Source organism: Oncorhynchus mykiss, chromosome 29, assembly GCF_057628025.1.
Source record: "Oncorhynchus mykiss isolate SJ-2025 chromosome 29, ASM5762802v1, whole genome shotgun sequence".
Lineage (NCBI taxonomy): Eukaryota > Metazoa > Chordata > Actinopteri > Salmoniformes > Salmonidae > Oncorhynchus > Oncorhynchus mykiss.
This window is the reverse complement of record NC_143050.1, coordinates 30720492-30735342: the sequence shown is the minus strand read 5'-3', so window position 1 is coordinate 30735342 and position 14851 is coordinate 30720492. Positions and strand designations below refer to the sequence as shown.

The 14851-nt window shown below is 44.0% G+C and overlaps 1 protein-coding gene across 12 annotated transcripts in view; it reads right to left on the bottom strand.

Moving 5' to 3' along the window:
• LOC110509735 (serine/threonine-protein kinase ULK1) overlaps positions 1-14851 on the bottom strand; it is a 49203-nt gene that overhangs the window by 9978 nt on the left and 24374 nt on the right. For 7 of the 12 annotated variants that reach the window (XM_021590807.3, XM_021590809.3, XM_090227014.1 and 4 more), the window contains 11 exons: positions 13804-13977; positions 10479-10552; positions 10255-10356; positions 9706-9764; positions 9294-9376; positions 9145-9195; positions 8912-9000; positions 6166-6328; positions 5887-5950; positions 2456-2542; positions 1195-1338 (listed from right to left, as the gene is read on the bottom strand). In XM_021590807.3, the coding sequence (XP_021446482.2) occupies positions 1195-1338; positions 2456-2542; positions 5887-5950; positions 6166-6328; positions 8912-9000; positions 9145-9195; positions 9294-9376; positions 9706-9764; positions 10255-10356; positions 10479-10552; positions 13804-13977 (1090 nt within the window). The remainder of the gene's footprint in view (positions 1-1194; positions 1339-2455; positions 2543-5886; positions 5951-6165; positions 6329-8911; positions 9001-9144; positions 9196-9293; positions 9377-9705; positions 9765-10254; positions 10357-10478; positions 10553-13803; positions 13978-14851) is intronic. The other 5 variants (XM_090227010.1, XM_090227012.1, XM_021590808.3 and 2 more) reach the window with 3 other exon arrangements.

Genomic DNA, 14851 nt, shown 5'->3' with positions numbered 1-14851 from the left:
CTGTCGGCGCAGTATGCAAATTATGTGGGTCTAAGGTTTCTGGGATGATGTTGTTGATGTGAGCCATGGCTACAGACGTGAGTGCTATGGGTCAGTGGTCATTTAGGCAGGTTGCCTTAGTGTTCTTGGGCACAGGGACTATGGTGGTCTGCTTAAAACATGTTGGTATTACAGACTCAGTCTGGGACAGGTTGAAAATGTCAGTGAAGACACTTGCCAGTTGGTCAGCGCATGCTCGGAGTACACGTCCTTTCGTTTTTGCTTGTAAACAAGAATCAGGAGGATAGAATTATGGTCAGATTTGCCAAAAATGGAGGACGAATGAGATCTTTATCATGAGATACTCCACCAAAACCTCGAGACTTCCTTACTATTAAATTTTGTGCACAAGCTGTTGTTTACAAATATACATAGACCGCCACCCCTTGTCTTACCAGAGGCGGCTGTTCTATCCTGCCGATACAGCGTAAAACCCACCAGATGTATGTTATTCATCTCGTTGTTCAGCCACGACTCAGTGAAACATAAGATATTACAGTTTTTATTGTCCCGTTGGTAGGAAATACATGATCGTAGTTAGTCTATTTTATTATCCAATGATTGTACGTTGGCTAATAAGATTGACGGTAAAGGCAGATTACCCACTCGCCGTCGGATCCTTACAAGGCACCTGGGCCTACGTCCCCGATATCTGTCTCTTTCTCCTGCGAATGACGGGGGCCTTGTCGGGGTCTGAAATAAATCCTTTGCGTCAGACTCGTTACAGAAAAAATCTTCTTCCAGTACGAGGTGAGTAATCACTGTCCTGATATCTAGAAGCTCTTTTCGGTCATAAGAGACAGTGGCAGAAACATTATGTACAAAATAAGTTACAAATAACGCGAAAAAACACACACAATAGCACAATTGGTTAGGGGACCGTAAAACGGCAGCCATCTCCTCCGGCGCCATCAAGAACTGCAACGCTGCTGGTTTGCTCACGTTCAACAGCTTCAGTGTGTATCAGAAATGGTCTACCACCCAAAGGACATCCAGACAACTTGGGCCAGCATCCCTGTGGAACACTTTCGACACCATGTAGAGTCCATGCCCTGACGAATTGAGGCTGTTCTGAGGGCAAAAGGGGGTGTGTGCAACTCAATATTAGGAAGGTGTCCTTAATGTCTTGTACACTCAGTGTATGTATATACTGACTGTGGGGAGCCATCATGGCTGAGGGAATGAAGGTTCTGCTCCATGCGCTGGTAGTTGGGGACCTGAGTGGGAACGGGAATGGGCACCGACTGACCGTAGTTGCCATAGTTACCACAGTTACTGCCAGAGAACTCACTTGGCCGACTGAAAGAAGAGAGAAAGCGGGAGCTACGTTTAACCATTCCCTGTCTAATCAATGCATTAACAAAGAGAGTGAAACAGCAAAAATACTGAGAGAATATTAACAGACAAAACATTATGTAATAGTGAGAGTGAAAGATAGAGCCCTTGATTTGTGATTGCTTTGGTAGAGAGGGGAGATTGACCTACTGAATAGTGCTGGGAATTGCCAGGGACCTCATGACACAATATTATCACGATACTTAGGTGCTGATACTATGTGTATTGTGATTCTCACGATTCTCACAATTCTATATGGATTCTATATGGATTCTATATGGATTCTATATGGATTCCGATTTGATAATGCAATTTTATTGCTATTTGATGTTCCAAAAATATTGCTCACAGCTGCAGAGAGAAAAGTAGTTTTAAATCAGTCATGGAAATAAGAGCTGAAATATTGGCTCACTATTTAAAAAATATATAGATTTTTTGCTGTGTAGATTGATGAGGAAAACAAATAATTTAATACATTTTAGAATAAGGCTGGAACGTAACAAAATGTGGAAAAAGTCAAGGGGTCTGAATACTTCCCTAATGCACTGTAGTAGGCCTAGCCTGTAGAGATGGGATCCTGCTCTTTTTAATTAAGGCCATCAAAACTCTGTTCTCTCACACAAATGCATTGCCTATAGAAATGTTGCGCAACATGAGCTCATGGGCTTACATGAAGTGTTTGATAAGACTACATTTGCTGATGTCAGAGTGATTAGAGCAACAGAGAGCTGAGTACCAGGCAATTAGCAAGTTTGGTAGGCTACTAATTGACCATCAGCAGCATCAGAGACTAAACGGTCACGTGGAATTTGACTGCGGTCATGACTTGTGACCGCCGGTGTGGCGGTAATCTGGTCACCCATCACTACTACTGACCTAACATATTTTTGTCATCAAGCCTTACAAACGAATCCCCCTACTCTAGAAGGGTATCATTGGCCTGGGCTTCCAGTGCACAATACACATTGACTCACCCAGCTGCCAGAGTGAGGGAACTGGCATTAGCATGTCATGGCTTTAGTATGTCTGAACACTGAGAATAAGTGAATCCCTTTCCAGTAAGAGTGTGATCAGAACTTACCTGATGGGACTGCGGGAGCCACTGTAGGAGGGGGAGTGGGGTGGGGTCTTGCCCTGACTGCCCAGGCCACCAGAGGCCAATAGAGAGCTGAGGAGGAGGAGACAAGAGTTTAGTGGCTCTAATATATTATTAATAAGTAGGATTGTTCTTAAGCCGGTTTCACATTGGCATTTCCCAACAGCATTGTGTACAGGTGCCCACATAAGACCAATGGGCTGGGAATTGCCATGGACCTTGCGATACTTAGGTGCCAATAGGATATGTATTGCGATTCCCACGATTCCATATGTAAAGCAATTCGATACTGCGATTTTATTGCAATTTGATGTTCCAAACATATTGCTCAGTATAAGCCTGCTGCAGAGAGACAAGAGATAGCATGGGAAAAAACATTTTGATCAGTCAGGAAATAAAAGTGCTGAAAACATGGCTTACTATTTAAAAAGAAGAAAAAGCTACAGAATGAAAGATACCTGAGTTTTGGCGCAGGAACAGCTGAGCTATAGATAGATAGACTCAGCAAAGAAAAGTCCCCTTTTCAGGACCCTGTCTTTCAAAGATAATTCGTAAAAATCCAAATAACTTCACAGATCTTCATTGTCAAGTGTTTAAACATCATTTCCTATGCTTGTTCAATGAACCATAAATAATTAATGAACATGAACCTGTGGAACGGTCGTTAAGACACTAACAGCTTACAGACGGTAGGCAATTATAGTCACAGTTATGAAAACTTAGGACACTAAAGAGGCCTTTCTATTGACTCTGAAAAACACCAAAAGATGCCCAGGGTCCCTGCTCATTTGCGTGAACGTGCCTTAGGAATGCTGATGTGGCCAGGGTAAGAAATTGCAATATCCGTACTGTGAGACGCCTAAGACAGCGCTACAGGGAGACAGGATGGACAGCTGATCATCAGACCACGTGTAACAACACCTGCACAGGATCGGTACATCTGAACATCATACCTGCGGGACAGGTACAGGATAGCAACAACAACTACCCGAGTTACACCAGGAACGCACAATCCCTCCATCAGTGCTCAGACTCTCTGCAATAGGCTGAGAGAGGCTGGACTGAGGGCTTGTAGGCCTGTTGTAAGGCAGCTCCTCACCAGACATCACCGGCAACAACGTCACCTATGGGCACAAACCCACCGTCGCTGGACCAGACAGGACTGGCAAAAAGTGCTCTTCACTGACAAGTCACGGTTTTGTCTCACCAGAGGTGATGGTCGGATTCGTGTTTATCGTTGAAGGAATGAGCGTTACACCGAGGCCTGTACTCTGGAGCGGGATCGATTTGTAGGTGGAGGGTCCGTCATGGTCTGGGGCGGTGTGTCACAGCATCATCGGACTGAGCTTGATGTCATTGCAGGCAATCTCAACGCTGTGCGTTACCTCCTCCCTCATGTGGTACATGACCCTCCAGCATGACAATACCACCAGCCATACTGCTCGTTCTGTGCATGATTTCCTGCAAGACAGGAATGTCTTCAGGAAGGATCTCAATCCCATTGAGGTCTGGGACCTGATGGATCGGAGGGTGAGGGCTAGTGCCATTCCCACCAGAAATGTCCGGGAACTTGCAGGTGCCTTGGTGGAAGAGTGGGGTAACATCTCACAGCAAGAACTGGCATGTCTGGTGCAGTCCATGAGGAGGAGATGCACTGCAGTACTTAATGCAGCTGGTGACCACACCAGATACTGACTTACTTTTTTTTGACCGCCCCTTTGTTCAGGGATACATTATTCCATTTGTTAGTCACATGTCTGTGGAACTTGTTCAGTTTATGTCTCAGTTGTTGAATCTTGTTATGTTCATACAAATATTTATGTTAAGTTTGCTGAAAATAAACGCAGTTGACAGTGAGAGGACGTTTCTTTTTTTGCTGAGTTTATATCTATATATTTTTTTTAACAAATCGATAGTTGGAATAAAAGTATCAATATACACTGAACAAAAATAGAAACGCAACATGTAAAGTGCTGGTCTCATGTTTCATGAGCAGAGGATCCCGGAAATGTTCCATATGCACAAAAATATTATTTCTCTCAAATTTTAGGCACAAATTTGTTAACATTAGCATTTCTCCTTTGCCAAGATAACCTATCCACCTGACAGGTGAGGCATACCAAGAAGCTGATTAAAAAACATGATCATTACACAGACAATAAAAGGCCATAACACAATGAAACAGATGTCTCAAGTTGAGGGAGCATGCAATTGGCACCCTGACTGCAGGAATGTCCACCAGAGCTGTTACCAGATAATTTAATTTCTCTACCAAACATCGTTTTAGAGAATTTGGCAGTACGGCCAACCGGTCTCACAACCACAGACCACATGTAACCACGCCAGCCGAGGACCTCCACATCCGGCTTCTTCACCTGCGGGGTTGCCTGAGACGAGCCACCTTGACAACCGATGAAACGGTGGGTTTGCACAACTGAAGAATTTCTGCACAAACTATCAGAAACCGCCTCAGGGAAGCTCATCTGCACGCTCGTTGTCTTCACCAGGGTCTTGACCTGACTGCAGTTCAACATCGTAATTCGAAACCGATTTCAGAGGGCAAATGCTCACTGTTGATGGCCACTGGCACGCTGGAGAAGTGTGCTCTTCACAGATTAATCCTGGTTTCAATTGTACCGGGCAGGTGGCGTGTGGGCGAACGGTTTGCTGATGTCAAAGTTGTGAACAGAGTGCCCCATGGTGGTGGTGTTATGGTATGGGTAGGCATAAGCCACGGAAAACGAACACAATTACATTTTATCGATGGCAATATGAAACCGATTTCATATATGAATGCACAAAGATACCGTGACAAGATCCTGAGGCCCATTGTTGTGCCTTTCATCCGCCGTCATCACGTGATGTTTCAGCATGATAATGCACAGGCCCATGTCGCAAGGATCTGTAGACAATTCCTAAAAAATAAAAATGTCCCAGTTCTTCCATGGCCTGCATACTCACCCATTAAGCATGTTTGGGATGCTATGTATCGATGTGTACGACAGCGTGTTCCAGTTCCAGCCAATATCCAGCAACTTTGCACAGCCATTGAAAAGAAGTGGGACAACATTCCACAATCAACAGCCTGATCAACTCTATGTGAAGGAGATGTGCTGTGCTGCAAGAGGAAAATGGTGGTCACACAAAATACTGAGTGGTTTTCTGATCCACGCCCCTACCTTTTATTAAAGGTTTCTATGATCAACAGATGCATATCTGTATTACCAGTCATGTGAAATCATGAGATTAGGGCCTAATTAATTTATTTCAAGTGACTTGATTGAGTAAAATCTTTGAAATTGTTGCAGGTTGCGTTTATATTTTTGTTCAGTGTAAAATCATCCTAAATAATATTACGATGTGTAACTGTATCGATTTTTGCCCCCATCTCTAAAGACCATGCCCATTAAACTCACCCGCTGTTCATCAGACTGTCGTGGAACACCTTCCCAGTAGGCCCGTCACAGGTGAGCTCACCTGCTGAGAAACCATAGCAACAGGTCAAAGAGGAATGACCATACAGCCAAACTGATGAACCTCATAATCATCTCAGAAAGTGGACTACACTGCTATTATACCTTCAGAATGAAAGTTATCAAAACAACTTCTCTCACAACCTCTGGATTCTATACACATTACAGACTGAAGAGCAACAAGAACACCACTTAGTGGTTGAGGAATGAGGATGCGCTTACTGGGAAAGTGGACGGGCACCATTACAAAGTCGTCTGTGTCACAAGAGGAGTTCTTGCTGCTGCAGCCACCTCCAGACGAGTCCTTGAGGAGAAGGCCAGGGGCATCCTCGGTAGGGGAGGCAAGGGTCTTGGCGCGGAGCTGCTGGACCTCAGCCAGAGACTGCTGCAGAGCGAGAGCGAGAGAAGCTATGACCACAGCACTGACACTGAACAACCCACTATATAGTACACTACCGGTAGTACACTAACGTTCAAAAGGTTGGGGTCACTTAGAAATGTCCTTGTTTTTGAAAGAAGAGCAAACGGGTTCGAACCAGAATAGAAAGAGTGGGAGGCCCCGGTGCACAACTGAGCAAGAGGACAAGTACATTAGAGTATCTAGTTTGAGAAACAGACGCCTCACAAGTCCTCAACTGGCAGCTTCATTAAATAGTACCCGCAAAACACCAGTCTCAATGTCAACAGTGAAGAGGCGACTCCGGGATGCTAGCCTTCAAGGCAGAGTTCCTCTGTCCAGTGTTTGTGTTCTTTTGCCCATCTTAATTTTTTATTTTTATTGGCCAGTGAAATTGCTTTTGATTTACAACTCTGCCTAGAAGGCCAGCATCCCGGAGTCTCCAGACATTTCACGTGTTTTCATGGGTGATTCGCTTCGACAACTGTGATGCAAGACCAGGCCAGCCATCAACAAGACAGCTGGCAGCGATCAGAGGGGTTTGGCACAAGTGGGTGGAGCGCCTGCCACTCATCTATAACCCAAGTCCAGACATCACAGTGGATGAGCATCTGGTCGCTTTTAGGGGAAGCTGCCCATTCAAACAGTACATGCCAAGCCAAAGATATGGGCAGCATGTAATGCCAGGACAAGTTATGCCTGGAACATGCAGGTTTACACCAGGAAACCTGCTGACGGTGTTCCCAAAAGGAACCAGGGGAAGCGGGTAGTCCTGGAAATGACTGCAGGTCTCCAGGGGCACAACATAACATGTGACAATTTCGTCACCTCATATGGTTTTGGTCAGGAGCAGCTCCAGAAGAAAATGACCATGGTGGGGACGGTCAGAAGGAACACGCCTGAGTTGCCTCCTGCCTTACTCACTACCAAAGACAGGGATCTTTTTTCCTCTAAATGTGCCTTCACCGATACACACACTCTTGTGTCCTACTGCCAAAGAAAAAGAAGAACGTGCTACTGATGACAACTCTGCACTGGGATGCCGCTGTGAATACCTGGGAGGACAAGAAGCCCAACACTGTCCTGGAGGTATGTTACTTTTTATCTTTCAAGTCTCATGTACTTTTTTTTCTATTACCAGATTGTTTTATCTGCACCATAAAAATAAGACATGTTGTTGTTAGGTGAAATGTTTGTTGAATTTGTGAACAATTTGTGAATTCAATTCTATTCATTTGAATATGTAAATATGTTTTCGATGTGATAAATTAAAAACAACGCTTTGATGCAATTTTTCACGTTACTATGCAAGACATGAAGTACCACTTGTACAGTGGGGCAAAAAAGTATTTAGTCAGCCACCAATTGTGCAAGTTCTCCCACTTAAAAAGATGAGGCCTGTAATTTTTTTCATGCCCTGCCTCCAGTCCACTTATCGATATCTGAACAAGAGAGCCTCATCGAAATTTCAACAAGCGGTTCTGTGAAAATTGAATTTAATGAGAAGCCACTGCCAGATTTCTGGATTGGGCTGCGCTCAGATTATCCTGCCTTGGCAAATCGCGTTGTGAAGACATTGATGCTCTTTGCAACCACGTACCTATGTAAGAGTGGATTCTCGGCCCTCACTAGCATGAAAACTAAATACAGGCACAGACTGTGTGTGGAAAATTATTTAAGACAGACTCTCTCCAATACAACCTAACATTGCAGAGTTATGTGCATCCTTTCAAGCACACCCCTCTCATTAACCTGTGGTGAGTTATTCACAATTGTCGATGAACAAATAAGGTTTTATATGTAAGATGGTTAAATAAAGAGCAAAATTATTGATTATTATTATTTGTGCCCTGTTCCTATAAGAGCCCTTTCTCACTTCCCATAAGCCGGGTTGAGACTAAACTCACACTCATTCTTATGTTTAATAAATGTTTAGTGTGTGTGTGTGTGGCAGGCTTACAATGATGTCAAAAAACAACATTTGAGAGTGTGCTGACCCTGGTGCTAGAGGGGGTACGCAGCTGGAAGTTGAATGTTTGAAGGGGTACGGGACTATATCAACTTTGGGAACCACTGCTGTAGACTAACCAGGTGAAAGCTATGATCCCTTATTGATGTCACTTGTTAAATCCACTTCATGAAGGAGAGGAGACAGGTTAAAGAAGGACTTTTAAAGCCTTGAGACAATTGAGACATGGATTGTGTATGTGTGCCATTAAGAGGGGGAGTGGGCGAGACCAAAGTTTTAAGTGCCTTTTAATGGGGTATGGTAGTAGGTGCCAAGCGCACTGGTTTGTGTCAAGAACTGCAACGCTGCTGGGTTTTTCACACTCAACAGTTTCCTGTGTGTATCAAGAACGGTTCACCACCCAAAGAGCATCCAGCCAACTTGACACACATGTCAGAAACATTGGAGTCAACATGGGCCAACATCCCTGTGGAATGCTTTCGACACCTTGTGGAGTCCATGTCCCGACGAATCGAGGCTGTTCTGAGGGAAAAAGGGGATGCAAATTAATATTAGGAAAGTGTATAGCATGCACACAAGCATGTATACACACACACACTCACCGGTGGGGAGGCTAAATGTGAGTTGGAAGAGCTGCTACAGGAGCTTGCTGAAGCAGAGCTGGGAAAGCATGTCATGGTCACAGCAGGAGCTGTATCAAAGAAACATATCAATATAAATTCTCTAAATAATAAATACATTCATTAATTTCTCACACTGTCCTCGTCATATGACAGATTGGTTCGGATGTTTCAATTAGGGTTGAGAAGATGGCTGCATAAGGACCGTTACTCACTCTTCTTCATGGACGAGCTCGTCTCTAGGAAGGGGTGACAGAAGAACTCCTCTACAATGACAAGAGATAAAGATTGAAAGTGAGGAACTTGCTCCTCAATTTTAAATAATGAGCACTGGTATGACCCCTGTGAGTGTGGCCCCACTGACCGAAGTCCATGCGGTCCTTGTGGTTGCGCTGCAGAAGACCCAGCAGCAGATTCCTCAGGTGACAGGAGGTCTCTCTGGGGATGCTGGGTGGGGAGACAAAAGTCACCATGAATGCATGATGGTACTGCACACTTCATTCCTGCTGTAACAATTGATCGGGGGCCTGTTTTGCATTTCCCCACAAATGGTTCGTGTTAGGATTGTGGTAGCTGATCCTAATCAAATGTTAAAAGCAGTGCGTGAGACTATGATAATCATAAGTCATTTGTAACATATCCTGTGGTCAAATCCAGTCTACCACAGCATTAGTTAATTAACATGGAAGCACCATTCAATACACACTCATGTGAAAGGAATCTGTACTCTCTATCTCTAAAAACACACACAACTATGAGAGCTGATCAACACTGACTTGGGGCTGAGGTTCTTGTTTTTCTCATAAAACAGCCGGAGGTCCTGGGGACTGCTAGCCTGTGGGTAGCACACACAGACAGATACACACAAATGTTAACAGAACAAATGAACTGTGCAAACTTCAGTGTTCGCATGCACGCAAGTTAGTTTAAAAAGGGAGTGTAAAGATCTGAAGAAGAAACACAGTCAGCTGATCCTGTCTGGCCAGTTTGGGTTACTTGCTTTCCTAAGAGCCTTAGGAAAGGCTGGATAAATAGTCTTGTTGTTTTAACTCTAGCTTGTCTACAGTTTGCGATCTCTCACATTATGTGGAAAGAAAAGCCAGTCTATTCGGGCTAAACCTAAGAGAAAACCAAAGCTGATTGCCGTCACGCCAGTCTTAAATATTGTATGACAAGTCAAAAACAAACTCTCTCGCTGAATGACCCCTTTCTGCATCGAGTGGATTCATTTTAAAAATTCAAACACAGCCCCTTTGATTAAGCATTTGAGATCGGTATATATGGGTATGATTTGAGTCCTCTATCATGAGGACTATGGTGCTCACCTGAAACGGGGCTTTCCCAGTCAGACACTGGAACAAAATGGTACCGATGCTCCACAGGTCAGCCTTGGCATCATAGTTCTGAGACATGATGACTTCAGGTGCCTGGTGGATATGGGGGAAACATTTCAGAGATGCACACACGACACATGTCAGACACGGTACCTAATGGGACAGATACACACCCTCTGCCTGCCTATGGTCAGGCTGTAACTAGAGGTGCTCACCATGTACATAGGGGACCCACACAGAGTGGCAGCCATCATGTTGTTCTGAAGGTAGCGGGCAAACCCAAAGTCAGCTGGAAAGAGGGATAGAGGAAGAACAGCAAGGGGGGGGGGGTAAAAAAATAAGATGAAATAGCAATGTACAAGTGGAGACCACAGCTGTGCCCTCAGATACTCAGCAAAACCTTGGGGCGATCACAAAATGTTTGCAATGAGTGGAAAAATGTAATACCAGCTGGGAACGACTGGAGAGGTTACAGTGGAGAGAGAACTCAATTGATTTTCCACTGAGCCACCAAGAGGACCAGTGACTGGAAGTTTTGTAAGAGATTTTTGAAACCTGTCATCTTACTCTTAATTGACAGGCACTGGAACACCTTTAAATTATATTAGTAACGGTCCTACTTCAGAATATCACACGGTCACAGGGAAAACAAATCACCAGTGATAGCCTTTTTAGCTAACATTCAAGATCAATGGGCAATGAGAAATATCCACACAAAAACACATGTCGTCATCATCACCACTAACTAACTACAGTGTTGCACTGTTAACTTCCTTTCAAAGTGAGTGATACACACACAACTGTTTAAAGATGCACTATGCAGAAATCCCTCTGCCATTTCCTGGTTGCTAAAATTCTAATAGCTTGCCTAACTTCCGTTTATGTGACAAAACAAGCAAGTATAGTGTAGAGAATCTAAACAGCTGTAAAATATATTTTCCATAACCAAAAATATTGTATTTTCAGCTACTTGAAACTGGTGTACAAAACCAAGAGACAAAATAAATTACTTTTGTTGGTTATCTACCGCTTTTTAGACTTGCTTTCAATGAGAATGACAGACCAATAACTCACATTTCTATGTGCTTTTTGTTGGGTCGCCCAAAAACAAACTTATTGCAGCTCTAAGAGTTTGTGTGGGTGATCTTGGAGCTGAGGAACTTTCAACAGCGGCATGAGGATTATAACACTGAGGTATGCTTCAGCCTTCACAAAGGCAATACATTCTGTCTGCAGGATAAATGCCACCTTGAGAGATATCTGTTTGAGTTTTAAACCCATACAAAAAAATACTGCTCTTTTGTCTTCAGCCCTGCACTAATTCATTCTTCACACAAGTGTGATTATCAGCTATTACATGAGTGTCAATTAATTCGGTGGAAAGATGGAACTCTTGTCGCTATAATTTATATGATGCATTAGTGCACGTGCATGCACCACCACACACACACGAGAAGTATTCAGACCCCTTGACTTTTTCCACATTTTGTTATATTATAGCCTTATTCTGAAATTGACTCAATTGTTTTTTAATCAATTTGCTCCATAATGCAGGTATTTAGAAATGTTTGCATATGTGTGTATGTATGTATGTATGTATGTATGTATGTATGTATGTATGTATGTATGTATATATATATATATGTGTATGTATGTATGTATATATATATATATATATATATATATATATATATATATATATATATATATATATATATATATAAAATAATAAAAAAAAAAACTGAAATATTACATTTACATAAGTATTCAGGCCCTTTACTCAGTACTTTGTTGAAGCACCTTTGGCAGCAATTACAGCCTCGAGTCTTCTTGGGTAGGATGCTACACAAGCTTGGCACACCTGTATTTGGGGAGTTTCTCCCATTCTTCTCTGCAGATCCTCTCAAGCTCTGTCAGGTTGGATGGGGAGCGTCGCTGCACAGCTATTTTCAGGTCTATCCAGAGACGTTCGATTGGGTTGAAGTCCGTGCTCTGCCTGGGCCACTCAAGGACATTCAGAGACTTGTGTCGAAGCCACTCCTGTGTTGTCTTGGCTTTGTGCTTAGGGTCATTGTCTTGTTGGAAGGTGAACCTTCGCCCCAGTCTGAGGTCTTGAGCGCTCCAGGGCAGGTTTTCATCAAGGATCTCTCTGTACTTTGCTCCGTTCATCTTTCCCTCGATCCTGACTAGTCTCCCAGTCCCTGCCGCTGAAAAACATCCCCACAGCATGACGCTGCCACCACCATGGTGCCAGGTTTCCTCCAGACGTGATGCTTGGCATTCAGGCCAAAAACAGTTTAATCTCGGTTTCATCAGACCAGAGAATCTTGTTTCTCATGGCCTGAGAGTCCTTAAGGTGTCTTATTGGCAAACTTCAAGCGGGCTGTCATGTGCCTTTTACTGAGGAGTGGCTTCGGTCTGGCCACCATCTCCACAGAGGAACTCTGGAGCTCTGTCAGAATGACCATTAGGTTCTTGATCTCCTCCCTGACCAAGGCCCTTCTCCCCCGATTGGGCGGCCAGCTCTAGGAAGAGTCTTGGTGATTCCAAACTTCTTCCATTTAAGAATGATGTGTCCACTGTGTTCTTCGGGACCTTCAATGCTGCAGACATTTTATTATTATTACCAGCCCCTTTTTCCTCCCCGATTTTGATCTTGTCTCATCGCTGCAACTCCCCAATGGGCTCGAGAGGCAAAGGTCGAGTCATGTGTCCTCCGAAACATGACCCGCCAAACCCCGCTTCCTAAAACCCACTCACTTAACCCGGTAGCCAGCGGCACCAATGTGTCGGAAGGAAAACACCATTTACCTGACGACCGAGGTCAGTCTGCAAGCGCCCGGCCCGCCACAAGGAGTCGCTAGAGTGCATTGAGCAAAGTAAAGCACCCCTGGCCAAACCCTCCCCTAACCTGGGCAACGCTGGGTCAATTGTGCGCCGCCCTATTGAACTTCCGATCATGAACGGTTGTGATACAGCCCGGGATCAAACCCGGGTCTGTAGTGATGCCTCTAGCACTGTGATGCAGTGCCTTAGACCACTGCGCCACTCGGGAGGCCCTCTGCAGACATTTTTTGATACCCTTCCCCAGATCTGTGCCGACACATTTCTGTCTTGATGCTCTACGGACAATTCCTTTGACCTCATGGCTTGGTTTTTGCTCTGACATAAACTGTCAACTGTGGGACCTTATATATACAGGTGTGTGCCATTCAATTGAATTTACCACAGGTGGACTCCAATCAAGTTGTAAAAACATCAATGACTATCAATGGAAACAGGATACACCTGAGCTCAATTTCGAGTCTCAGAAAAGGGTCTGAATACTTATGTAAATAAGGTATTTGTTTTTTTATTTTTAATACATTTGCAAGAAATTCTAAAAACAGTTTTTGCTTTGTCATTATGTGACATGGCGTGTAGATTGATAGATTGTTTTTAAAATGAAATCCATTTTAGAATAAGGCTGTAACGTAACAAAATGTGGAAAAAGTCAAGGGGTCTAAATACTTTCCGAATGCACTGCGCGCACACACACACCTATCTTGATGCAGGTGTTGGTGGAGTGGGACTTGCGTCCTGTGTGGTAGGAGAGCAGGATGTTCTGGGGTTTGAGGTCTCGGTGGATGATATCCTTGACTTGCAGCACCCTCATGGCTCCAGCTATCTGCTGCAGAAACACCCGGATGGTGTCCTCACTCAGGGTGCCCTTGGCTAGGGGAGAAACAGGGGTGGAGGGGTAGGACAGGACAGTCAGTAAAGGAAAATAAAACAAACTATACTAACAGAAACATTAGACTTGTTCCTGTTCCACGGCAACCTATGAAAACACAGCTTCTCTGAAGCCTGGGACTGTAGTCTAAATAAATAAGCAGCCCATGGAGACAAGGCCTAAACTTTCTGTGGTAAATTCAGGACCTGGTTGGTTCAACCCACACCCTCATTATCCAATGTTACATTATCCTGGCTTTCATTTTCACTTTGCTAACATACCCTTATTCTGATAGTTTGCCTCAATGCTCTAGGTGACTTTCAATTGACCGAGGCTTTAACCACACAAGCCAGCTCCAGTCATGGTGCGCTCTGAAACCTTCCCCCATTGAGTTTGCCCCACTATGTGCCACAGAGGCCCAAATTAAGGAATGTCTAGCAAGCAATTCTAATGGGAGGGTTGTCCTTGAATTACAGTGGCATATTTTTATTTTGAACTGTTTATCAATGATAAAACATAATGGAAGTCCTTTATACTGCAAAACATTACGTAACAATGCTTTGTTTAAGGTACTTAGGGTCCCTGTAGTGATATGTAGAGTTGTCGTGATATGTTTTGGGCATTTAAGCATAAAACATAGAACGGCCTCCGTTCCTTCTCTTGTTAAAACAAATTGGTCCATGCTGTGTGCCGACCCGGTTGTAGCGACAAACGTGCAAATTCTGCAATGCTTGTCAGTGGGGTAAAAAATTGATTTTGCGCCAATCAGAGAACACCAACCCGCTCCAGGTGAGGGAGCCAACAGGAGTGACAACAAAAAGGGGGAAAAAAAATAGGGCATTTTCATGAGCCAGTCGCACTTCATATGCAATGTAG